Below are 24740 nucleotides of genomic sequence, written 5' to 3' on the forward strand. Positions count from 1 at the left end.
CTAAAGGCTTAGTGTCTAAACAGCAGCGTCACTTTGACTTGAGTCATTATGGGATATGACAATTTGAGATGTTGAGAGCCATTTGATTTAATTAGGCTGTTTCACACACACATTATCCCACTCCGCATACTGTATATATTGCTCACTGACAATACAGCAATATAACTAACACACACTTACAAACCAAACATCTGTCTGCCCATTATGCCAGGTTGTTGTGATGGGAACCCAGAGGATGACCTGAAGCTTCCCAATGGCACAGTGGTCAGAGAGGTGGGAGACATGATGCTCTTCCTGCAGGCTTGGAGAGTCCACACCACCGATGAAACCGAACACACACGCAGGGTCGGAGACAACTGCACTACTGGGGACTGCTCCACCTGTCTTTCCATGCTCCGCCAGAGAGCCTTCACACCATGCCACAGCAAGGTGGCTACAGTATTCACTCAGCCTTTTACAAGCTTGATCTTAAAGTGTGTGTTTAGTTACTTTGCCATGTACTGAAAAGATAAGTTGATTAACTGATTAATCAATCAAATTTAAGTCATTTATCAAGCAAAAATGCCAAACATTCTGTGGTTCCAGCTTCTCAAATGTGAGGATTTGGGATTTGGTCAGATAAAACAAGATATTTGACGACATCACATTTTAAAAACTAAACCATTAATTGTGTGATCTAAAAAAAAATCAATAGATTAATCAATAATGAAAATAATCATTAGTTGAAGCCCTGCATGACTTTGGCCTGGTTGTGTGTTTGCAGGTCCCTCCGGAGCAGTTCTGCGACATCATGTGGGCGGGAGACCTACACTACAAGGATCACCAGTGTGACTTTCTGGCGGCGTACGTGGCGGTCTGCTACACACATCAAGTGTGCATCAGCTGGAGACGACACAACTTCTGCCGTAAGGAGACACAGGCAAAGAAATGACACATGTACGCAGATGTATTCACTCGTGTTTCTGATTTGCTCATGCATTGCTAAGTGCCTGTCATCCTGTAGCATTGCGGTGTCCCCCTGGTAAGGAGTATCAGCCATGTGTGAGCACCTGCACCAGCCGCACCTGTCTGAACAGAGAGTACTACGAGGAGACCACCTGCTCCTTCATCAGAGAGGAGTGTGTGTGCCGCAGTGGAACCATCCTGCACCGAGCTGACTCCCCTTACTGTGTAACTGAGGATCGCTGTGGTGAGTAATTACATGCCTTTGTGATTAAAAACCCGCACTGTCAGAGAGTCTGAATAAGTTTTGGAGTGTGCTTTGTTACTCCTTCACTCACATACAGCTGTATCATCAGTGGATTTACTTGGCTCTGATTTTTCCAGTGTGCACAGATAATGAGGGTAACCCCCGGGCCCCGGACGAGGTATGGAATGGCTCTGCTCGTGGCTGCTGTCTGTACAAGTGTATGGAGAATGGTACTGTGGTGGCTGTCGAGCCAGACTGCAACTCAGTCCCTACACCGCTTTGTGAGAGGGAGGGAGAGTATGTACTGGATGTGCTAGAAGAAGGAGCCTGCTGCCCAAAGAAGATCTGTGGTGAATTTAAAAATGAAGTTATTCTTTGCCAAGCAAAGCATCTGATCCAAACTAGAACATCTGGAGATTGCATTCAGGAGATGGTTTAATGATGGTTTAATCTTTTCCCTTTATTCTCTTATTCGCCTTTAAGTCTCACCCTTTATAGTAACATTATATTGCTGATGATGGTTCACCAATTCTGTAGGTAGCCAATATCCCTAAATACTTCTAATTTCAGAGACCAAACTTCATAAAATTTCAGTGAATATAAGACCCATTAAATGATCTTTCCTCCCCCTGTCCTTTTTGCTCCTTCACTAATTGTCAGAGTGCAACATGACCATCTGTGATAGTGAAGCTCCGCCTTGTGATAACGGAAACAGACTAGTGATTGGTTACAGTGCTCTGTCCTGCTGCCCAGAGTACAGATGTGGTGAGAACAAACTTTAATTTCTCCACTCTTTCCGGCAAAGTTTTTAGACATGTTGTAAACTCCTTGTTTAATGTTATATTTGGCCTGAACTTTGACTTTCACTAAACATTGTGCTGTGACTGGTCTTTCTCAGAGTGTGACCCCATGGCATGCCCTCCTGTGTCTGCCCCCAACTGCAGGGAAGATCAGTTCCTAGTGGAGGTCAGGGGGGGGAAATCCTGCTGCTACTCTTACCTGTGTGGTAAGTTTTAATTGTGGTTCACAGGTCAGTCTAAAACTGAAAATGGAAGTCTTTGGTGTGAGGTTGGCCATCTGCTATGTCTCCATCTTTGACGCCTCCATCAATTACAGCAACAGAACTGAATTTGTTGTTTGTTTTCTGTCTGAGCAGTGTGTGAGTCATGTATTGAACCCATTCCAACTTGTTCACATGGAGAAATTCTGGCTGTGTATCTAAACACCACCAACAGCTGCTGTCCACAGTACCATTGTGGTAAGTGTGAGAGGGTGTGTGTGTTTTTGCGCCTGTATCTTCAAAGTCATGTTTATACATTCTCCCAATTGTTGCAGTGTGTGATGTCAACCTCTGCCCTGAATCATCTGTGAGCTGTGCACCTGGTCTCTCTTTGGTTCAAACTAATGTCCCTGGGCATTGCTGCCCGCAGCACTACTGCGGTACACACTCAAAAACACTCACATACATTAATTCACACTAACACACACCCACCCACACACACACTTGCATACACATACATCCTGTATGTTTCTGGCATATGTTAAATTGATGATTGGAATAATCTCAGAAGTTATGTCTGTCACGTACTTGCATAAACTTCACGCTACCTCTCTCTTTAACTTTCTCTCTATCACTCCCAGAATGCCAATGTGAGGACAGCTCTCTCCCCATCTGTCAGGTGGTAAGTCAGCAAAAAGCTGCATCACAAATCACTGTCTAATTAGGTCTTTGCTAGAAGGAAGAAAAAGTGAGCAAATTCAGTTACGTCAGCACTTTGTTTTCTCTCAGGGGGAGGTGCCGGTTGAGGTTCCAGACAGTAGCACCAACTGTGGCTGTCCTCAGCATACATGCCGTATGTGTAACGCAAGCATGAAAGCTCACAGACACACACCTGACATTAATGTGATAATAGACAGGCTGTAGATATTTATTTATGTCTACAGTGTATATATATATATGTATATATATATATATATATATATATATATATATAAATATATATGTGTGTGTGTGTGTGTGTGTGTGTATAGAGAAGGCAGAGGTGTGTCTTTTCCAAGGGGTAACAGTGCTGGGCCCAGGACAGTCTCTGGTTCAATACCTTGAAGGAGAGCTGTGCTACACTGTCCACTGCCTGCATCACAGAGATCCAGACTCTGGCTTCTACGCCATGGAAATTACCTCTGTTAACTGCTCCCAAAAATGTGGCCCAGTATGTATCCAACATATTTAACACATTTTGATAGATCACATAATCATAGTGAGAAGCTGTAGCTTTTACACCATGCCATATCCACTTCCCGCTTGCATCTTGTACTCATCCTTCACTTCTACATTCACCTCATCTTTTTAGCACCAGGTATACGTAACATCCACGGACCCTCAGGTGTGCTGCGGCTCCTGTAAAAATGTCTCCTGCACTTTCACCAACGAAAATGGGACAGCAGAGCTTTTTACTGTAAGAACAAACACATCCCCATGTGCTCAATGCTGCCTTTTTGAGCAGTACTGATTCTGATTGTGTGTGCAGGCAGGGAGTTCCTGGGTGGAGAACTGTACACGTTACGACTGTATGGAAACAGCAGTGGGAGCGGTGATACTTGCCTCTGGGGTGGTTTGCCCACCTTTCAATGACACAGAGTGTATTCAGGTCAGGACCTCTAAATTTACTATATATCTGAATTTAAGGTTAAACTCTTACAACTGTTTGTTTACATTCATAAGCATAATAATTACAGTAATATGTCCCTAGTGTTTTTGTCTGTTGTATGGATAAAATACACAATCATATGTGATGAAATCAAAATACAATGCCAAAGATGAACAGAATGTTTAACTTAGAATGTTTTAGTTTTAGACTGTTTTTACTTTGTCTTTAGATTTATGTTGTACAAATTTAAGTTTTATCTGCTGCATAAAATATGAAAACATTTGATTGGTGCACTCATTCTATGTATTAATATGTGTGGATGCGTTGGAGTTGTTTGAATGGTGTTCCTTTCTTCCTGTTCACTTGCAGAATGGCGGTGTTGTTCAGAGCTATGTGGACGGTTGCTGCAGGACATGTGAGTCTCCTAATTTATTAGGTGCTTCTGGTAATGCTTTGAGCTGTCAATCAGAGGGGGTGAGCGCCTTGTTGCCTGGCAGTGGATGGGCTTATTGGCTGAATGGTTGGGGGAGTGGCCTGTTGTAGAGGGTGGAGATAAAGCCTGATGTTGGCCTATCACTACATTTCCCACAATCCCTGGCTTTTCCAGTTTGTCCCCAAATCTTCTGTTGACATTCAGGCAGAAGGAATATTTGGTGGAAAACTCAAGGAAATAATAAGAAAAATTAGAATGATATGACTGCAGTCAACATTTAATAGTCATTACTAAGTCAGCACATAACTTCCTTACTAACTTGTGCTTTCAAGATGATGACCTGTGAACTGTTCTTCATGTCTGCTTTATAAAATAATATTGAGTAATAAGATATTTCCAAGTTGTGTGGATTAAACCTTTTTAATAAACATGCAGTGGTGACATTTTGTCTCTCTGGGGATTCAGCATTGCAGCCACGCCCGCTTGCCTGCTTTAGCAGTGACCTTGCAGTTTGGCCAAACAGGGTGCTCCACGGTGAGCGTTTTACCAATGAGGATGTGAGATGTTTCAGGAGTTTGCCCTGCTGAGCTGCTCTTTGTAGTACATCAAATGGCTGAGTTCCTTGGCTGGCTGCCCGGAGTGACCCAAAACAGAAGTGAAATCCATGTGCATGCCAGCTGCACTGATTCCGTCCTCTGTGTGTTTGTGTGTGACGCTGAACTGTGTTTTCTGAACCAAACGTAACCATGTGTGTGTTCTCATGACGTTCTTTAAACCCGGACGGCTGCGCTCCTGACGATGCTCCCAGGTTCTGGAGTGGGTGTTTTACCATTTACCGTTAATCCCGTAACCCCCACTGGTAGTACTAACTGTGACACAGGTACCACCACCTTGCACTATTCCCACTCACAATGATTCTTTGGCATCCTGACAGTGACTCATTCACTTGCACTTTCAAGCTTTGTGTGAATGTGTGTGGTGCAAGTCTATTTTTGTGTTTGTGTGTCTTGTCTTTTCATTTTCTTTCTCTCACTGGTTAACCCCCAAAACACAGTATAACATGAACAACATCTAACCTTTCTAGTGTGAAACCATCCATCAGACAATATGCAATGCTAAATATTTTATCAAATCAAAGTGTTCATGCCAGTTTTGAGACAAACAATAACTCATACAATAAGAAAAAGTTGGAGATCATCTACTCTTTTTACACATTCCAGCCCTACACAGAATCCTTTTGACCAGCTTTGATTGGCTTAAAAGTAAGGTTAAGTTAAGGTCAGTAGCCAATAGGAGAGCCAGATCTCTGCTGTGAGAACTGTGCCCCCCGTCACCCGACTGTCAATCAAAGCAAGCTCCTACTGCTAGGCAACAAAGAGCCCTGCTCAATAGGCCTTTCAGGGTTGTGTGAGTCACAGGTCTCTGTGGTAAAATGATCAAAGAGTGTGTTTGTGTGTGAGCATATGTTTACCTGTGTGTGTGTGTGTGTGCGCGCATTTCTTTGTGTATGTTTGAACTTGCATCTTCATGTTGTCTGCTATTAATTGTTATGTTGTGTTTGTGATGAGGATTTTTCTCTGAAAGTACTGTGTGTCTGGAGTTACTTCTGAGTGTTACTCTGTGTTTGCATCTTATTTCTGTGTGAACATGTGTGTAGGTAAAGAGGATGGTAAGACATGCAAACGTGTGGCCATTCGGACTACCATTAGAAAAGATGACTGCAGGAGCAATGCACCGGTGAGAGAAGAGAGACATGCTAACATAAAATGAGGAGGCTGAGTTTGCTGAAACAAAATTAGAAACATAATAAGAAAAACCTAAAATTATGCATTGCCTTTATCCTCCTCCTGCCATCATCATGTCTCCCTCCTCTTACAGGTAACAGTCTATTCGTGTGATGGGAAATGTCCGTCTGCCACCATATTCAACTTCAACATCAACAGTCATGCCCGGTTCTGTAAGTGCTGCCGCGAGAGTAGACTACAAACCCGTTCCGTCACACTCTACTGCTCTCGCAACGCCACAGTTGTGGAGTACAACTTCCAAGAACCTCTGGACTGTTCCTGCCAATGGAACTAAAAACCATCCAGGTTTTCATCCAGGCAGAAAAATGAATGAAAGCTTAACAAATGAAAAGAATGTATGAATAGAGGGGTGAATGGGGGGTGTCTTATTTTTACAGTACTGATGAACAAGCATGAAAACCAGCCATGTCATTTTGTTAGTCACTATAGTTCACTTTACAACACTGACTTCGAGTCATAGATGTAAGTGAAAGATACTGAAAATAACTGATGTAAGTGGGAGATTGTATTCAAGTAGTTTTGTCTGCACATTAGTCTTCATTTTCTTTAAGACCTGCTGTGCCAAACCCGTCAGCTTTCTAGTGCTTTCAAGTGATGGTACAATGCCATTAGCATTATCTACTGTATATTAACAATTGATATCATGTTGACACAGCAGTTGTTGCATTTTTTATATCTGCTGTTGGGCTCAAACACTATATATGCATTTTGGTTTGTCTTAGGAGATAAATTTAGCCTTAGTACAAATGAAAGTGTTTTGCGATGCTTTGTTTCCTCAGAAAAGTTTAATGAGTTTCTAAAATGTGATCTTTGACCTCTTTGTAGTTTCTGTATTTTGAAGTAGGTGAATAAAACATTTAACAGTGTCTTTGTGAATCTGAATTATTACTGACTGGCCTCATGAACTGCAATGTGTCCTTTTCACACACCTTTCCAGTTTCTTGTTCTTATTACACGTATATACTCATCCTGATTCAGCATTTGTAGTGCTGAGGTTTCACCTCTGAGAGGTTATTGCTGTGTGGGAGTCACCTCTTCATAACAAAACCCCTCAGTGGACTCAGCTCACCATCTGTCAATCATTTCTCCCTTTCACATTCCTGTCATTCCACATGTGCCTTACTCCCACCACACCCCATGCCCATGCCAAACCCTGCCCACTGAGCACATTTAAATTTCCCACAAATCCCCACCACATCTCTTATCCCTCTTTCCCTCAGCCTCCCCACCTCTCCTCTCCTCAGGAGCCCAGCTCTGGAGTGGCCATGTGCATGTGGTTGCCATGGTAAACTACTCTTATCCCAACAAAGCCAGAACAAATTGGGTTGAACTCATACATGCACAATCTCTCTCTCTCTCTCTCTCTCTCTCTCTCTCTCTCTCTCTCTCTCTCACACACACACAAAGACTGACACATAATTGTTTGCTTCTCGGGGGAAACAGCCATTGAACGCTGACGCTGACTGAGTGCGCGCTAAATTCAAAGTCCTAGCTCTGCGTAAAACTGAAGTAAAAACAAGTAGAGATTTCACCAGGATTTAAACATAGCTAGGCAGATGTAATTTACTTTCAAAGATTTTTCAAGTCAAAAAGACGGTTGGAAAGTTACAAACCGTTAACTTTTTTACGCTCAGCTGTGCGTCAGCGAACCAAATAGTTTGGGACTTTCCACAACCGATATTTACGCACAGCTTTCTTGAGTTTACTGAGAACTGGCTGAGAGCACAGCGAGGATCCGTTGATTCTGGCCTTGGAAGTGACTGTATGTATCCAGGTGGATCACTGACTGCTGGAAGGTATGCTTAATGAGATGGAGTGACTTTTCCAATGGGTGGTACAGAGCGTCTGTGGTTACTTGCTGGTTTATGTCAGGTAAGATGAAGGCCTGCAAAACTTTTAGTTCTCTGTAAAGCAGTTTATATTCATTATCCATTATGCTTACACTTGGCACTTACTTTCCTCTTCCTCAGGTGGTCTTGCTGACCTGTGAACAGCTATTAAACCCTGTTGAGGTTGAAGTTGTATTTCAGTCCTTTGCTTCCACAAAAGATCCAGACACCTACAAAGTCACCTGCAGGACTGCAAGTAACCATCTGGTAAGAACACTAGTACAGGCGCTATTGGCAGATATACTCTGGGTCAGTTTCATTAGTTTGAGAACTAAATTAATTGCCTTAATGTCTCTGCAGGTGTATGTGGAGCCCATTGATCATTCAGCATGCTCCCCTGACTGCAAAATATCACTGCAATTGGTTGAGGACCCAAGAGGATATAACATCACATTGAGAGCCAGCAGAGATGATGCTATTCTTGAGGCAAATACTTTTCACTTTAGTGAGTGTCTGTGAACTCCGAACCTGAATACCACAGTCCTGATAGTGAAAAATGACACACTTGACTAGTGTTCCAAACTATTTAGACGTTTGGTATAATACTTATTGGATTAACATCCTTCATCTTGTCTCTACTCCTTCCCTTCTGTATTTGTGTCCAGTTCCAGTCTCCCTGTCCTCCCTTCTTGTAAACAGCACGACGACTACTGCTCTCCTAGCATGGAAACTTCACACACAACAAAGTCTATCCACTTTGAGTCTGTACAACACTCACACACAATCTGTCACACACATCTTCAACATAAACTCATCAGAGGCAAAGTCTCAGTACACAGTGAAAGGTCTCCAGCCTGGCACACGCTACAAGGCCAAAGTTGTCGTGACTACATTCCTCAAACACCTTAATATGACCTTGAAGCAGAGAATCAGCATTGGTATGGAAACAGGTATTGTGCACATTTGCTTTACCACAATCACATAACCACAACTTGATCATTAACCTTAAATCTAACTGCAGGCAGGGTGGAATTTGTCGGTATTAGTTGGTGATAATTTCTGTCTCCAGCCCAGTGCCCCCCTGACTGGTTGGCCAATGGGAGAAGCTGCTACACTGTGAGAAGGACCAGTTTGACCTGGAGTGATGCCCAGAAAAGCTGCAGAGACCTGGAAGCTGGAAGTCACCTGGCTGACCTGAAGACCCTGGAAGATCTGCTCTTCTTATCTTCTCACCTGCTGAGCCACAACAACCTGCTGCTATGGACTGGACTCAATGACCAGCAGGTAGTCTTATTACAGAAACGTACATTTTAAAGACACTGAGGAGAATAGACTTTTTTCTTTTCATCCTATCAGTAAGAGCCATAATGAATAATAACTTTGTATTATGACTTGTATTATTATTATTTATTATGTAATTTATTTCCCCATTTACACGGTCAGAATAGCTAATGTTTCTTTGAGAATGTGCACATTTATATATTATTTATTAACCTTTTCTCGCAGCAGATCACATTTGAGAATTTTCATGAATAACTTAGCATTTAGTAATTTAAAGAGGGATTTGTCAAGAAAGCCTTTTGATTGAATATTTACAAAACAGCGCATACTTTTATATGCTGCAGGAGCTAAGTGCTAACCCTAACCCTGTCCTGCAAGACTTTGGTCCGGTAGGATATGGATAAATATGTGGAAAATTAACTGCAGGACAGTAGATTTAAAAATATCCTGCAGTATAATTAAGCTTTACTGCACAACACTTTGTCACACTTACACACTACAGAATACATCTAGAGGGTTTTTTTTATAAGTGTATACATAGTATTTATAGTTAATGTACTTAGAAAATAAGGTATACAATTTTAAATATTACTCTTTTTTCATGGATGGGTAATAAAAAAAATACAGATCTTAGAGATTTCAAAATATTTCAAAACCAGCCTTTTTTTCTTGCAGCTTCCTTGACCCAAGCCTGCAGTGAGATCCTCACATATTGTGGTTTATCCTCTGTTTCAAAATCATAGACCAGTAAGACCCCACAGGTATTTAGACTTGATTTTAGGCAGTGCCAAAGTAAGATTGTGTAATGGTTAACCATCACTGAAGAGGAGGACATCACTGGAAGCTGATTTTCTGGCAAAGTAGTTTACTTTCTAAACTCCTTAAAGAGGAGTTTTGTTTTTGATACTTTCCCTCTTCGGTCACTCCACAGGAGGAGGGACAACCTCTCTGGTCTGATGGCTCAGCCTATAACCTGACGATTACTATGATGTCATCACTGCCAGCCAATCAGACAGACTGTTTTGCCCTTCAGAGAAATGCCACAGGACCAGGATACTTTCTCACTCCATTCTTCTGTAACATCCCCTTACCCTTCATCTGCCAGTACCAGAGTAAATAACTTGTGTAATATACATTTATAAACCAAAGCATTTACTGTACATACATTTGACAATGCTGAGGAGTTATCCTTAAATTATCACTTTGTCAGAATTGTCACAACCCTTTACCCATGATGTTGCTCAGTCTCAGGGTAAATAACTAATGCAGAACACTTACTAGTTAACCCAAATCATATAATTTGTGAGTACTTCTTTCCCCCCTCAAGTTGCTGTGATGTTACTCTGCTTCTACCTCTTCCACAGCCCCTCCAGTCCCTGCCTTGTTCTCCTTTGACCTGGTTCAGGTGACAGAGCAACAGGTAGAGCTTCACTGGAGTGACCTCTCACCCTTGAACTCACTTGACCTTTCATCTTTTGAGATATTCCTCCAGTACCAAGAGGATGTAAATGGAGAGTCGGGTCAAGGTGAAGAAGATGGAAGCACAAAGTCAGAGGGGAAAAAGGGGACACAGAGCCAGATCAGTGTTAAAAAAATTGTCAGGGTCCCAATTTCCCTTACCTCCAGAGGGGTAACTGTGGCAGGTTTGTTTCCAGGGAGCATCTACTCTTTCACCCTTCGAGCCTCTCGCCCTGCTGGCTCCACCTGGAGCTTGGGACAAACACAGACTGCGTACACTAGTGAGTCTGCTGACAACCTGTCACACACAAGTTACACAAGCAACATCTTACGCTAACAGATGTAACTTCAAATGTTCTTTGTCTTACAGGACCTCTTCCTCCTCAAAATATCACTGTTGGCCCCATTACCGTCAGTCAGATTCATGTCCACTGGATGCTGACAGATGCACAGTTAAGGGTTGGATGGACATTTGTTGTTCGCTACGTGGACATGTCTTCAAGACAAGAGAGGATAGTTGGAATGACCAACATCTCCAGGTTATCTGAGACTGGTGGGTTGCAGTCATACACGGCTGTGATTGGAGGGCTGGAGTCTTACAGGAAATACAGGGTTGAAGTTCACACAGTCACCCAGCATGGTATAGAGAGCTGTGGACAGGCGCCTGTGACTGTACAGACTGGTAAGCATGTAGCAGGCCTTTTTCACAGCAGACATTTTAACTTGTTTAAATGTTATTAATAACATTAACCATGGCTCTGTTCTATTCAAGTGTCCCAGTAAGTCATGACAGTGAGCCAGCATGCACTATACCAGGACCCCGAAACTGAAGCAGCTATTATAATATTAATTTTATTATTTATAATAAAATGCCTATGTTAGCATATTGTTTTGATTCATAAAGTTGTTTTTTAAGGAAATGCTTTTCTGAAGCTTAAGTTATTAAAATGACTGTCAGTGGCAGGAAATGTTTCATTATATACATAAATACACAACTTGACAAGTGTCCAGTAGTTGTTTTGACATTTTATATGATTAATTTCCATTTCTAGAAAATCTAGAAACAGTAAAATATACAAATGGAAACTTCACAATCACATGAAAGTCAGGTTACACTAATTCTCTGTTATTGACTCCATAGATCATCACCCAGACAGTATAATACCAAATAAGATTTGACTTTGTCATGAAGTTGAAGCCATTTTGCTGTTTTGACCGTATTTTGGCTTGACCCACACGTTAGCTTACGACTAAATAACATTCTCCTTTTGTGCCTCTTAGTGGTGAGGGCCCCCAGTGGTCTGGTGGTGTTTAGCGCAACGGGAAATATGACAGTCTGCTGGACCAGTCCACCTGATGACCCACCAGATGGTTATTATATCACATCCCACCCACTCATTTACCCCACTTCAACTTTACTGTGGATAAACCAGTCCCGTCTTGGTGCCCACTGGGTAAATGAGTCCATATGTGTTAATTTGGGAACATTTACCCCAGGTCAGACTTATGAAGTTGGAGTGGTCTCACTGAGAGCAAAGGACAGGAGCAAGATGACCACCATTATACACACCACAGGTAAGAGAAACTAAGTACTAAGTACTGCCTTTAAAGGATAGGTTCTTAATTTTTCAAGTCTGTCTTAAAACAAAAGTCAGATGCCCATATGAACATTGGAAGAAGTTCTACTTGCTGTAATCCTTCCTCCTGTTCAAACTGGCCAGTAAAAGATCTCTTTCAAATGTGTTTTCAACATAAATGATGGGTGACAAAATCCAAAGTCCTCGTTTTGTGCACAAATGTTTTCAAAAGTTTATCTGAAGCTCATATGAGGCTTCAGCAGCCTGAGGCAGTCTGAGGTAGTCAGTGAGTATCTTCCAAAGTTACAGCCTTTTTAGTACACAATTCCCTCTTTGTGTTTCCCCAGACAGTGTTTTCCTGTTGAGTTGCATTGGAAGGATACTAACAAAAAGACGTTTTTTTTTACTAAACAGGCTGTAGCTTTGGAAGATAAACACTTGATTTGACTAATTTGGAAAACAGACGTCTCATATTAGCTTCAAATAAACTTTTGAATACATGTTTAAGAGAAAAAGGACTGTGGATTTTGTCTCTCATGGCCATTATGAACAGGAGGAATAATTACAGCAAGCAAAACCTTCACAATGTTCACAGTGGCGCCTGACTATTGTTTTAAGACACACTTGAAAAATTGTGAACCTATCCTTTAACAATGTAGATGTTAATTTTTACCATACTAGTCATTTTGTAAACTATCTTTGTCTCTTTTCTCCCTCTGCATGCGTAGATCCAATGCCAGTTCCAGTAGCAGTCCCTCTCTCCGTGGGCACAAACTCTGCACAACTGTACATCCAGCATCCAAGGCTGGGTCTGATTGATGGTGTGAAAGTGTGTGTATGTCCAGGAGTGTGTGACAGTGTGTGTGAGGGATTGTGTGGGTACACATGTGACTGGTACTCCCTCCCTACCGGTGTTCATATCATAACCCTCAGCAACCTCAGTCCAGGATCAGAGTACCAGCTCAGGGTGTACAGCACCAGCCGAGAGCAGTTGGGACCACCTTACTACACCCGCCCTGTTAGAACAAGTGAGTTACCTCACACATTTGAAATGCTTCTAACTTGAAGGTGTCAGCATAAACATTTGGGTTCATATCCACTTTAATGATCTCACAAGATAGTGGGTCCATTATTGGTCATATCATCTATCAGTCCAGTATTTTCCTTTTTTGCACGACTAAGGACACATAAATTTCACCTGAAACCCAGTCACCTGACACACCTGGCTGCGCTCATTGAGTGCTTCAGTCAGTGATAAATGGTTTGATACTGATTTTTTTGTAGTTATATGAAAACAAACCAGATGTAACATTATCTGCTGTTGCCAGTAACCCATAATTTGAGCCATCAGCTAGAAATGTATGAGGTTGTACTGAGAGAAGTAGTAGTACAGTGTAGTGTAGTGTAATGTAGAGTACTGTGACTTCTTAAAGCTGAGACTGATTTTCAAATTTGCTTCCCAAATTTAAGCCTGTGGTTTTATTGTAATATTGGCATCACTTTACTGGTTACCTTTTTGGTATTCATTAGATTAGATTTTTTGATAACTGAACATTTAGTGATCACAAAAATCAACACCATTTAGGTCAGGCTTCAAGCTATAAGACAGATATTACACTGTATGAAAGATTTTGCATCTTGTTATGAGCCAGTGTGCTTTTTACGGCAGACAGATCCCTTTGTGGAAAACCCAAAATCAAGGTGTTTTTGGCGTGAGTTTTTTTCTCTGCCTAAATTAAAATAAGACAGAAGTCTTGGAGAGATTAGATTTACAGAATTAATATCATCTTTAAATCTGTTTTAAAAACAAAAATATATAGACTTTTGTGTGGTGTCTTTTATCCTGTTGTTTTATTACAATTTATTATAATGTTTAATTAGTGTGATGTTTGCATTCTTTTGTATAACACTTTTAAACAAACTAATTTCATTATTACTGTAATGATTCAGCTCTTTTATTGTGATAAATTAAGCATCATCACATAATCCCTAGATTTTTTAAACATCCCCAGCAAAAGGTACTGTAATTAGTATTTTCAGTATGTTAGAGGAATAATTACAGTATGGTTTGTGGGATATGGTTTGTGATTTTAGGTCTGGCTCCTCCTAACAGAGTGAGGGAGGGTGTGGTGACAGATTCATCCATAGAGCTGCTTTGGGATCCAGCACAAGGACAGGCTCACAGCTACAAAGTCATCTGCCTCAACTGTGACCATTCACACATGGTAAACAAAAAAAAACTCACTTAAAAATATGTGAATGTCTTTACCTGTACTTGATATAAGGAGCAGGTTTGCTTAGGCTGATATTTCCCAGAGTACCTGTCAAAGACTGGGTGAAGATTTAAATGAGAGGTGTCCGCACCCACCAGAATGACTAATGAATCGCCTTGAGCAAGGCACTAATCAGAAGTTATTTCAGGGAAGATTCACAGTGTCCAGTAGTTAGCATGATTTAATGTATCAAACATTAACCTTCACTCTTCCCCTCTAACTAATGCTGTTACTGTAAGAATTATAATAAGGCTCTTAGTCATCTTCTTTGGTTATATCATTTGTTTGCTGCAGGTGCAGAAGGTTTTCACTCAGAGTGCAGCCTTTTCTAGTCTGACTCCAGGCAGACTCTACCACTTTGCAGTGCGAACAGAGAAGGAGTCCTTCACAGACAGTCCCCCTGTCACCATCAACATCACTGCAGGTAAACACACACGCAGGCACACGCACGTACACACACTGCTCAATCTTTCTATTCTAACAACTACGTGTAATGTTTTTTTGTACGCCAGCTCCCAGCCCAGTGGAGGTGTCTCTTGTCAATAAAACCACATCATCCATATGCATGCGTTGGAGTATGGTCAGGGGAGTGGTGAGCACACTCATCCTGTCAATCAAAAACAGAACATCCAGTCAAGAGCTGATCATTTCTCTTCAGGAGCCCAGGTCAGTCTCACTCCTGTCAGCCAGTACACAAATGATTACAGTTTTATGAGACTGGAATTTCAATCACCAGATCTTTTATAATAACAATTTATTGTAACATACTGTAGATTACTCAAAGCTTGTGCTTAAAAACACTGACTGCTAAAGCTGTGTGTGTTCACAGATCTTACAGCTTTGAAGGCCTCGCTCCTGGAAGCCAATATACAATTAAGGTGATTAGCACCAGCGGGGAAAGAAGGAGTAAACCTGCTACTATGCTCCTCCATACTAGTAAGTTTAAGAGTTTAGGACATATGCAAGTACCTGGCACCAAATATCAGTTGTGTGTGTCCCCACATGTGCATGTGTGTGGGAGGGGGAGAGGGAGAACGAAAATTGACTTAGATTACAAAATTAATGTAGCAGGAAATGAATAGTCAGAAGAGAGCAGAAATATGCAAAAACAACTTAAAAAATATTATCAAATACTAGATTAAGAAAATATAGATTTCTGTAAGGAGTGCAGGTTGCCACGTAAAACATGAGAGACAGAAAGGAAATTATTTTTTATCTGTATTGGGTTTCAATCTTAACTGATAACATTTTATTAGAATACTGTGTCAGAGTAGGATGGTGGTTCAAAATAAATCATTGTCACAGTAGAAATTAGAGCACAAGCTTTGAAGCATTGAAGGATTAGCTAAAATGTAAATTTACAATGATAATGCTGATTATACTATGATTTTACATACCAAATGTTTACCAAAGGAATTATTCACATTAAAGTAAAATTACAAATTCATGTTTGGATTTCAGTATTCATTCGCCTCCAGTATCTCCCCCTGCTGGTTCAAAGCGAACCTATAAACTATGTAAAAAGTTCACTTCACACCTGTATTCACATGTGTATTACCCAGAATGACAGATCACGATGATTATGTATCAGTGCGTGGTGTCACATGCTAATGGGAATCTTGTCTCCAGTCCCAGAGGTGCCACAGGAAGTGGCTCCTTCAGAGCAGGTCGTGACGTCTGTGTTTGTCACCTGGAGACCACCACCAGGACAGGTGGAGGGGTACAAGGTAAGACATGTATACTACTGCATCTGTCCATTTCCAAGTAATAATCACAGAAGGAGAGACAGGATGTAAGAGACAGATGTGCGTAATGATGTGAGTCCATGTCATTTAAACACACATTACTCAAAAAAAAAAAAATTTCAAGGACAAAGGATGCCACTTGCGTCAGGTTCTGCATTCACCTGTTGGTTACTTAGAAACCGTTGTCGGCACACCACAGATTTGGTTACCAATCCTTTAAAGATGTATGACCTCCATTGAGCCACGGCCAGGATGAATGACCAAGCACATTACGTGCATGCACAACACAAACCCACATTAAGAGAAATGAATTAAAGACACAGGATTGGTAAAGCAAAAAAGTGTCATGTTTTCATAGTCTGTAACTTTAATTGGGTTTTGTAAAGCCCCGAAAAGGACTCTTCTTGAATATATATTTTTGTTTTTCTCAGCTAGGTTTTGGCCTGCTGTCTGTGGACAGGAAGTCATGGATTGAGGTGCTTGTCCGGGGCACAAGTTATGAGATCAGGGATTTGATCCCGGGGTCAGACTACGGGGTCAGTATTCAGAGTGTGCTGGGCTCAGACACCAGTCAGGCAGTCCACAGCGAGCTGAGCACACGTAAGAGACACTCATACATACAGACACACACAGAAACACACAGGCCTACATTCTGTACAGTATTTCAGAAACCACTGGCCTATCAGGATAGAAAAGGCTGTTGGTGATTCCTCACTTAGAGCATTATGCCCTTGTAACACATAAAAAGAAATAATTAAATTGTGGTCTAAATGATGAAATATATAGGTGTAAAATTGCAAATATTGTTTTCCAGGCCCAGCAGGATTATGCGCCCTTCATTTAGGCAACATGAACTCTTCTTCTGTCTCTGTGAGCTGGGACAGTGCGTTTGGAGAGTTTGACTTCCACAGAGTCACTGTGGCCAACACCTCAGTCACAAACACACTCACCATACCCAAGGAGGAGCGGGTTGCCGTGGTTACAGGGCTGGTGGACGGCTGCAGCTACAATGTGAGCGCTGAGAGAGTGAGAGGAGTGACAGTGGGGAGCGCTGCCTCTCTGACTGTAACCACAGGTAGACGATATTACAAGGGTAACAGCCCATTATTATCACCGGCCCTGATCGCTTCTTTGTTTAATTACTGAAACTTTCTCCACCTCTCTGACTCTATTCCTCCCTTCCCTGTCCTTCATGAGTGCCAGCCCGTGTACGAGGAGTGCGTGTCGTGAATGTGTCTGCACATGCATTCTCGCTACGTTGGGAGCAGGCAGTGGGGTGTGTGGATCATTACCTGGTGAACCTGTTACCAAACCAGGGAAAAGTCACAGTGCACCCTGCACCGGATGGACACATTCAGGTACACACACATACTCAATGAAACACACACTGCTTAGATGCAGTAACATGGGAATTTCTGAATTTACACTTAGTTTTTCACCTAATAAAATCATTGTGGATGCTTGGACAACAAGACAGTACAGTTCAACCTAAATACCATCAATACAGCTTTATTAAGAGCAGTAGAGGGGAGGAGGCCAGACATTGTAGAGCTCTAGCCTTGCAGCTAGAGTTATGATACTGACTGTACAAACTACACGCACACACAAACATATGTGCATTATCTCTCCTCCCATTCAACCAAGTCCCACCCAGTGTGGCTCTTCCCAGCTGCCAGGTGTCAGATACCCCCAAAACGGTGTAACCTTACACACCACACACACAAAGCACACAGAGCACAGAGTTGAGTAATAGATCTCATTATTTATTAAGTTGGCCTCATGAGCTCAACCGTGAATCATTCATTTGCTTAAGAAGCTCTCCCTAGAGAGAGAGACCAGAGGGAGAACGTTAGCCTTGTGCTAATGAAAGGACCCACTGCCCTCCCTGGCTAGCCACTAAAATCTAAAATTTTGGAATACCTCAAGGCCAAGAGCCGTTAATATCCAATGCCTGGACAACTAACCCTGTGACCTTTACTCATGCCACTAACCAGCTTCCAGACCTGGAGTTATTCCTGTTCAACTCAGTGGATTACCTGTAGACCACTGCTAACGATTGTGCACTAACACTGGATGCAGCCCCTTCTGGCAAGGCCTCTAATCTGCTGTGTCTAAACTAACGATAACTCTGCTACCCAGCATGGACTTCTTCTCACTCATCCTTCTGCTCACACTCTGCTTTGGACAGGTACACTCACAGGTAAGAATTCAACACTAAATATCTGGCATTGCTGTGCACATAGATGTTTATATTCTCAGATAAACATTAATATAACACATTAATATAACACTTACAGACTGTTGCACTGTTCTTATATCTTCATAAATATACTTGCAAAATCCAAAGCATGTACAGTGAGGAGGACAAAAAAAATGCTTGGTCATATTTCTGGGAGGTAACATAAGGTATTAGTGTGACACATTGCTATCCAACATACTGATGTCAGAGGTGCCAATGTTGGACGCAACACACACTAGAGCAAAAATACTGCAAAACAGGCAACACTGTTCTTCTGTCACACAGACATAAGCAAACATAAAGATACAAACAAGAGCAACCACAAGCAGAAACAAGCTGTCATCCTTTCACAACCACCCACCTTCATATTGAAACAGATGGCTGAGGATGTAAGGTTCTTCTTCAAATAGAGTTGTGGTGATTCTTTAGTAGGCTGCATGATAAAATATGATAACAAAGGGCTGAGTGCCCTAAGGGTTATTGCAGATATTTATGTAATTTAGATTTAGTCTTGCTTCTATCTAGGGAGATTTTTCAGAGGAATGCTGAATTTTATGTTCTATAGTAGTGATTCCCACCCAGGGGTATGTGTACCCCATGGGGTACTTCTGCAGTTTTCAGCAGGTACTTGGAAAGGTGGTGCAGTAGTCCACCAAAAAAAAAAAAAAAAATTATTACAAATAGGTTAAAAAAAACTCTAACCACAAATTTGTGTTTAGAAGGAAAATAAATACTCAAATAGTGCTGAAACAATTAGCTGATTAATCGATTGGTTGATTGCCAGAAAAATTGGCAAATATTTTTTCAAGTATTGAAATAAAAAAAACACCTTATTCGATCTTCTATATTATGAAGATTTGCTGATTTTCTTTGTCTTATGTGATAGTAACCAAAATATCTTTGGGTTTTGGATGTGTTGCCAAAACCAGCAATAACAAATTACAATTGACAAAACAAGCAATGGGAAGACGTCACCTTGGATTTCAGGAAATTGTGATGGGCATTTTTCCCCATTCTTTCATTCTCCCCTCATCTTATAGACCAAACAATGAATCTAGAAAATAATCGTCAGATTAATCAATAATGCATTATCGAAAATAATCGGTAGTTGCATCTCTGCACTCAAAAGGAGGACATTTTGGTGTGAGGCTGATCTTTTGTATATTTATTGTAACAGTAACCAATGAACTACAAAAAGCTGACTTCAAAGGGCACACCCCCCACCAACCTAAGTTACCATGTTCTGCGATTGAGAGTGCATGAAAACTAGTTAGCAAGTGAGCAGAGAAGCGGAAATAGTTAGCTAAAAGTAATAGATACTGTACGTTTAAACACAGCTTCTGCCACTCCAAGGGCTTATAGTATAAATGCAAACTTCTGAAGTCTAAACATTGACCATTCCAAGATCACTATGTTTTTTATAAAAAGATTTTAACAATATACATGTTTTTATAATTAACAGTGTTAAATAACATCCAGTTTAAATTCAACAAAAACACATTTTTAGCATGACGGGTGGTGTTGATGAAGAGGTACTTTGGCTGTAGGGGTACATCAGGCAAACCACTGACTGGGAACAACTGATCTACAGTATATTACTGATGACGTTATGTGTGTATGTTGTGACCAGGTGTCTGTATTTTGCTGTTTTCACAGGCTGATGTGGTGAATGTCAGTCCGGGGACACAATACACTGTAACGGTCACAGCTGCCTCCTCCTCCAACATCAGCCCTGGAGTCAGCCGCATGATCAATACTAATAAGAGTGGTGAGACGTGCACACACACACTGTTTGTTGTTGTTTGGATGGGTTTTGTTTTTGGATGTTAAAGTGCCCTCTGCTGTTTAAGTTAGTTCCTGTATAGCACATGTACACACACTAAGGGGAAAGGAATTTGTACAGTAGATGTCTGTGTGTGTGGGATGGGGGGTATACTCCCTTCCCTGTTTAATTCCTCTTAGGTAACTTAAGCCTGGGCTTTTGAACCGCAGGATGAATAGGTCTGCAGTGAATGTCAGTGAAATGCCACTGCTGTGTGAGGCCTTATTCATCAGAGTTCGGCCTAAAACACACTCTCTAACACACACACACACGCACGCACGCACGCACGCATGCACGCATGCACGCACACACAAGCTCGGAGGATCAGTCCCCCACAGACAACAACACTATTCTTCAAATGACTCTGTTACTGTGTTCTGTTGAGTTCTAATATACAGAAGATGTTATTTATCAAAATATTTGTATTGGATTTCTGCTGTATTGATAGTATTGAACACAGTAGAAAGAGTGAAAAGATGGAATGAGAAAATACACTCTCCTCTCGTTCACACACTTCCTTTCGTCTTCTCCAGTTCCTGGTCCACCTTTAAACCTAGAAGGAGAGGCTGTGGGCTCTAATGGTATACTGCTCTCCTGGACCATGCCACCTAATGCCGACAACATTGACGGATACGTCATCAGGTAATTCTTTGTTGTCTTCTTGGAAAACTGTGATTCAAGATTCATTTTGGTCTTTTTGCGTGGGTCCACAGAGGTTGTGAGTCTCAAATTCACAATTCAGGAGAGCTTTTATTTCTCTGTCTATGACAACAAAGTTGCAGTTGCCACCGTCAATCAGGTGCTGAGTCATCATGAGATCATGAAAATATAGAATTACCAAATATACAATTGATGGAACAAAAATGGAATGCCATTAAATAAAAGAAAGAAGTACCATGAACATAAAGTACATATCATAAATACATTTCATAGTGTGTTGTGAAATATAAATTTAGTGTAAAATTTTGTAAACTATATGCTCTTGGATTCTATCTATATTTAGGCCTCTATGTGCATAGTTGTTGTGTTGCACACACTGAGACTTATATTTCTCCATGCATGGAAATGACTCCACTGATGTACAATTTTCAGGGGTGGAAGAAGTATTCAGATCGTTTACTTGAGTCAAAGTAGTCATACTCAAATTTAAAAATACTACATTACAAGTTTAAGTCCTGCATTTAAAATCTTACTTAAGTAAAGGTACAGAAGTATTATCAAAAAAATGTACTAAAGGAACAAAAGTAAAAGTACTTGTTATGCCCCATGGCCCCTTTCACAGTGTCATATATATCATAGGATTATTATCACTGATGCATTAAGGTGTGAGCAGCATTTTTGTTGTAATAGGTCTATGTGGAGGTTTTATCTACTTCATTAATTGCTGGGTAGTTTAATCATCAAAAATTCTTATAACAGAGACATTACAGAGTCCTAACAACCTAATTTTGTACAATACAGTACGAATATTTGAACCTGTTTTTAATTTAAATCAGCATGTTTAAAAAAACATTCTACAAATGAGAAAAAGTGGATTTTAGAAAATTATTGAAACAAGCTGATTTGCATAAAAAACAGGTTGAAATATTGCTACAGCACTGGCAGATTTTTTTTTAGCTTTTTATTAGAAAAGAAAGACTCACTTCTAGTCTAAATTGACCTGATAAGACAGATTCCTATCACTGGTCAATTAATCAGGTTTAAGAAGCTATAGAAAATTCTATGTTTTGTATGAAAAATAATCTACAAAATATGCAAAAAGTACATTATTTCCCTCTATAATACTGTGGAGTAGAAGTAGCATGAAATCAAAATACTCAAAGAAAGTACAAGTACCTTAAAACTGTGCTTAGATACAGTACTTGAGTAATAGAATAGCGTTCTAATAGCATGTAAGTCTTGTAAGTTGCTCAGAGTCCTTCACCCAGCCCCGTACTGTTCATAAATGTATATTGTGAGTTGGGAGATGATGATCTTAAAATGTGATTTCTTCCTGTAGGTACAAGGAGGTGTGTCCCTACCCCGATCCCACGTTCACACAGGTGACCAAGTACCTGGACATACCAGAGACGCTGCTCACTGACTTCACCTCAGGTTCTACATACCACATTGAGGTAAAACTTTATTGCCAGGACAGTTTAGCTGATAGGATTTTGCTTTGGTGAACTTTGGTTCAGAAAACTCAGGGCATCACATAACCACAGTAAGACATAAAAACAGTGCTAAAAACATGAAACAACCACAATAAAACTTTTATCCATAAAAAAATAGTATAAAAAATAGAACAAGTTTTCCTGAAGGGATGCTACACATACAGGAACCAAATTCCATGGATATTACTGTTGGATATGGGTGTGTATAATAAGTTAAATATTTATATTAAGTAGATACACACCGTGCCTAAGGCCCGAAGTCACTGGGATAGGCTCCAGTCACCCGCGACCCCCTAACGGGGACCAAGCGGTAGAAAATGGATGGATGGATGGATGGATGGAGATACACACCGTGTCATGGTTTTGGGGTTTGTGTTCAGTCATTTCCTGTTTTATTTTGAAATAGTCTCCTTCCCTCAAGGTTCTTTTAGTTTTGTTTCCTGTCTCTGCGTGTCTTGTTGTCCCGCTAACCTAAGTATATTTAGTCTGAGTCCTTCCTTTGTTCAGCTGTCAGGTCGTTGTTGTACCTTGTGTCAAGCGTCACAGCCTTTGTTCCTTTTTTTTTTTGTGACTTTTTCATGTTTTGTGTATTTTGGGATTTTGTCTTCCACCTTTTGGACTCATTACCCATGTAAGCCCGGTGTCTATTAAATGATTGATCTGCACCTGCCCTGCCTACGTGCCTGCATTTTGGGTCCTATTCCTGCTCAACACACCCAAGCACCAACAGTCTTTGTGTATCTCATAACAAACATATTCCTGGAAACTGTCCTCCTGTATTATAATGTGGATGTGGCTAGTAAACACACATCCCACAGGACCAGACTATTCTCTAGTTTTGGCTGAATACTGGTAATTGATCCAGATTGCATTATTAATCAGCTAAACAGATCTATGGATCAGCCATGGCTCTTTCCACTGTCACTGAGCTTGAATGTGATCGTGCTTATTAGTTTTCAGAATTCATTAACCTACAATAACCTTCATACAAACAGACTCTTGAGAGACCAACACACACATTGTGATTATACCTGCCCATGCATGCATGTATCGTATTACTACATCTCACCTGTGAGTGTGTTTGCCCACCAAACCATGCACAGAGATGAGCTCATGAGCAACTTCTTTCACCTGCTTGGACCCATACAGCATTATTTGAGAGGCTAAGAAAGTTATATTCATGTTATTACCCGAGCAGTTAAAATCATATGGCTTAACTCATTTTTTTGTCTGTTATGTACTCCTTATTTTCCAGTGAACAGAAATTGATACACAATAAGATGAGTGTATTTCATGACCCAAAACCATGACAGATATTTTTCTTCCTAATTGACAAGTTGACATTGTTGTTAAATATGCAGTGTTTTTTATAGTGCCCCAGTATAAATATATAGTGAATGAAAGCTGTAGATGGATGTTTCAAGATACATTTTTGGAGGTGGCATTCATTATTGTGCATTTAGATGAATTCCCCATAAGCCTTAAATTGCCATCTCCTTTTCACGTCATTATTAATATATTTTTCATTTCACGTTTATTCTTTTTAAATCATTTCAAACAATTCAGAGGCTGAGATGTGTTTACACACTGGTAACATACTGGGTGTATAATGTTGTATCATTGTTGTGAGTCATGTGTAACTGGGATGACTGAATCACCTCTAACATTGTGTTGTTCCAGTTGTGGTCATTGCCTGAGATTAGCACCTAATCGCGATCTGATGACTGCCCTTTTGACAGGAACATGAATTAGTAATTATAAGTAATACCTACCAACTCTCTCACTCTGTCCCTTTAGGTAGCAGCCATAGTTCCAGCTGGAATAGGAGCCTTCAGCAAATCTTTATACATAAAGACAGCTGAGTCCCGTGGGTATTCACGCACATGCACACACACTTGCATAATGATCTCAAAATCTAAAACAGTAATTGTATATACACGGTATTGTATGTATATGTGTGTGTACATTACTTTGTGTGTGCATTTCCTGCAGCCCCTGGCCTGGTGACTAACTTGACAGCGTTTGCTCATAACCACACCTTCGTCATGGTTACCTGGTTCCTGCCGCACCGCATCAACGGCCTCATCACAAAGTTTGCTGTCAAGGCTAAACACGCTCGTACTGGGCAGACGGTCCGCACGCTGGAGGTCAATGCAGAGGACATCATGACCGGAGCGCTGCCTCACTGCAATGTACTGCATTATACTGTCACCGTCTGCCTCCTTAACTGAACTGTTATTGTGAAATGTTCTGTTACTGTAGTATTTTTCTGTCAGGATTATTGATGC

At 40.9% G+C, this 24740-nt stretch overlaps 2 protein-coding genes across 11 annotated transcripts in view; both read left to right on the top strand.

Annotated features, from left to right (window-relative positions):
* The window catches only part of otogl (otogelin-like), a 25341-nt gene extending 18400 nt beyond the window's left edge, over positions 1–6941 (top strand). For 8 of the 10 annotated variants that reach the window (XM_044194665.1, XM_044194667.1, XM_044194669.1 and 5 more), the window contains 17 exons: positions 212–429; positions 764–905; positions 1004–1189; positions 1327–1539; positions 1850–1954; positions 2088–2195; positions 2346–2447; positions 2525–2629; positions 2831–2871; positions 2979–3042; positions 3221–3399; positions 3541–3645; positions 3718–3837; positions 4207–4252; positions 5079–5150; positions 5928–6007; positions 6149–6941. In XM_044194665.1, coding sequence (XP_044050600.1) covers positions 212–429; positions 764–905; positions 1004–1189; positions 1327–1539; positions 1850–1954; positions 2088–2195; positions 2346–2447; positions 2525–2629; positions 2831–2871; positions 2979–3042; positions 3221–3399; positions 3541–3645; positions 3718–3837; positions 4207–4252; positions 5079–5150; positions 5928–6007; positions 6149–6349 — 2087 coding nt within the window. In that variant the 3' untranslated portion in view covers positions 6350–6941. The remainder of the gene's footprint in view (positions 1–211; positions 430–763; positions 906–1003; positions 1190–1326; positions 1540–1849; positions 1955–2087; positions 2196–2345; positions 2448–2524; positions 2630–2830; positions 2872–2978; positions 3043–3220; positions 3400–3540; positions 3646–3717; positions 3838–4206; positions 4253–5078; positions 5151–5927; positions 6008–6148) is intronic. The other 2 variants (XM_044194670.1, XM_044194675.1) reach the window with 1 other exon arrangement.
* Positions 6942–7515: 574 nt separating this feature from the next.
* Positions 7516–24740, top strand: part of ptprq (protein tyrosine phosphatase receptor type Q) — a 41211-nt gene continuing 23986 nt past the window's right edge. Inside the window, exons 1-23 of the mRNA XM_044194680.1 lie at positions 7516–7947; positions 8046–8171; positions 8265–8409; positions 8570–8854; positions 8974–9188; positions 10117–10297; positions 10550–10924; positions 11014–11325; positions 11925–12218; positions 12949–13248; positions 14315–14445; positions 14788–14917; positions 15006–15159; positions 15323–15429; positions 16123–16220; positions 16670–16838; positions 17053–17313; positions 17436–17596; positions 20134–20245; positions 20833–20941; positions 22299–22413; positions 24250–24319; positions 24445–24644. Of these exons, the coding sequence (XP_044050615.1) occupies positions 7903–7947; positions 8046–8171; positions 8265–8409; positions 8570–8854; positions 8974–9188; positions 10117–10297; positions 10550–10924; positions 11014–11325; positions 11925–12218; positions 12949–13248; positions 14315–14445; positions 14788–14917; positions 15006–15159; positions 15323–15429; positions 16123–16220; positions 16670–16838; positions 17053–17313; positions 17436–17596; positions 20134–20245; positions 20833–20941; positions 22299–22413; positions 24250–24319; positions 24445–24644 (4095 nt within the window). The 5' untranslated portion in view covers positions 7516–7902. The remainder of the gene's footprint in view (positions 7948–8045; positions 8172–8264; positions 8410–8569; positions 8855–8973; positions 9189–10116; positions 10298–10549; positions 10925–11013; positions 11326–11924; positions 12219–12948; positions 13249–14314; positions 14446–14787; positions 14918–15005; positions 15160–15322; positions 15430–16122; positions 16221–16669; positions 16839–17052; positions 17314–17435; positions 17597–20133; positions 20246–20832; positions 20942–22298; positions 22414–24249; positions 24320–24444; positions 24645–24740) is intronic.

The sequence above is a fragment of the Siniperca chuatsi genome, linkage group LG4, assembly GCF_020085105.1.
Source record: "Siniperca chuatsi isolate FFG_IHB_CAS linkage group LG4, ASM2008510v1, whole genome shotgun sequence".
In the NCBI taxonomy this organism is placed as follows: Eukaryota; Metazoa; Chordata; class Actinopteri; order Centrarchiformes; family Sinipercidae; genus Siniperca; species Siniperca chuatsi.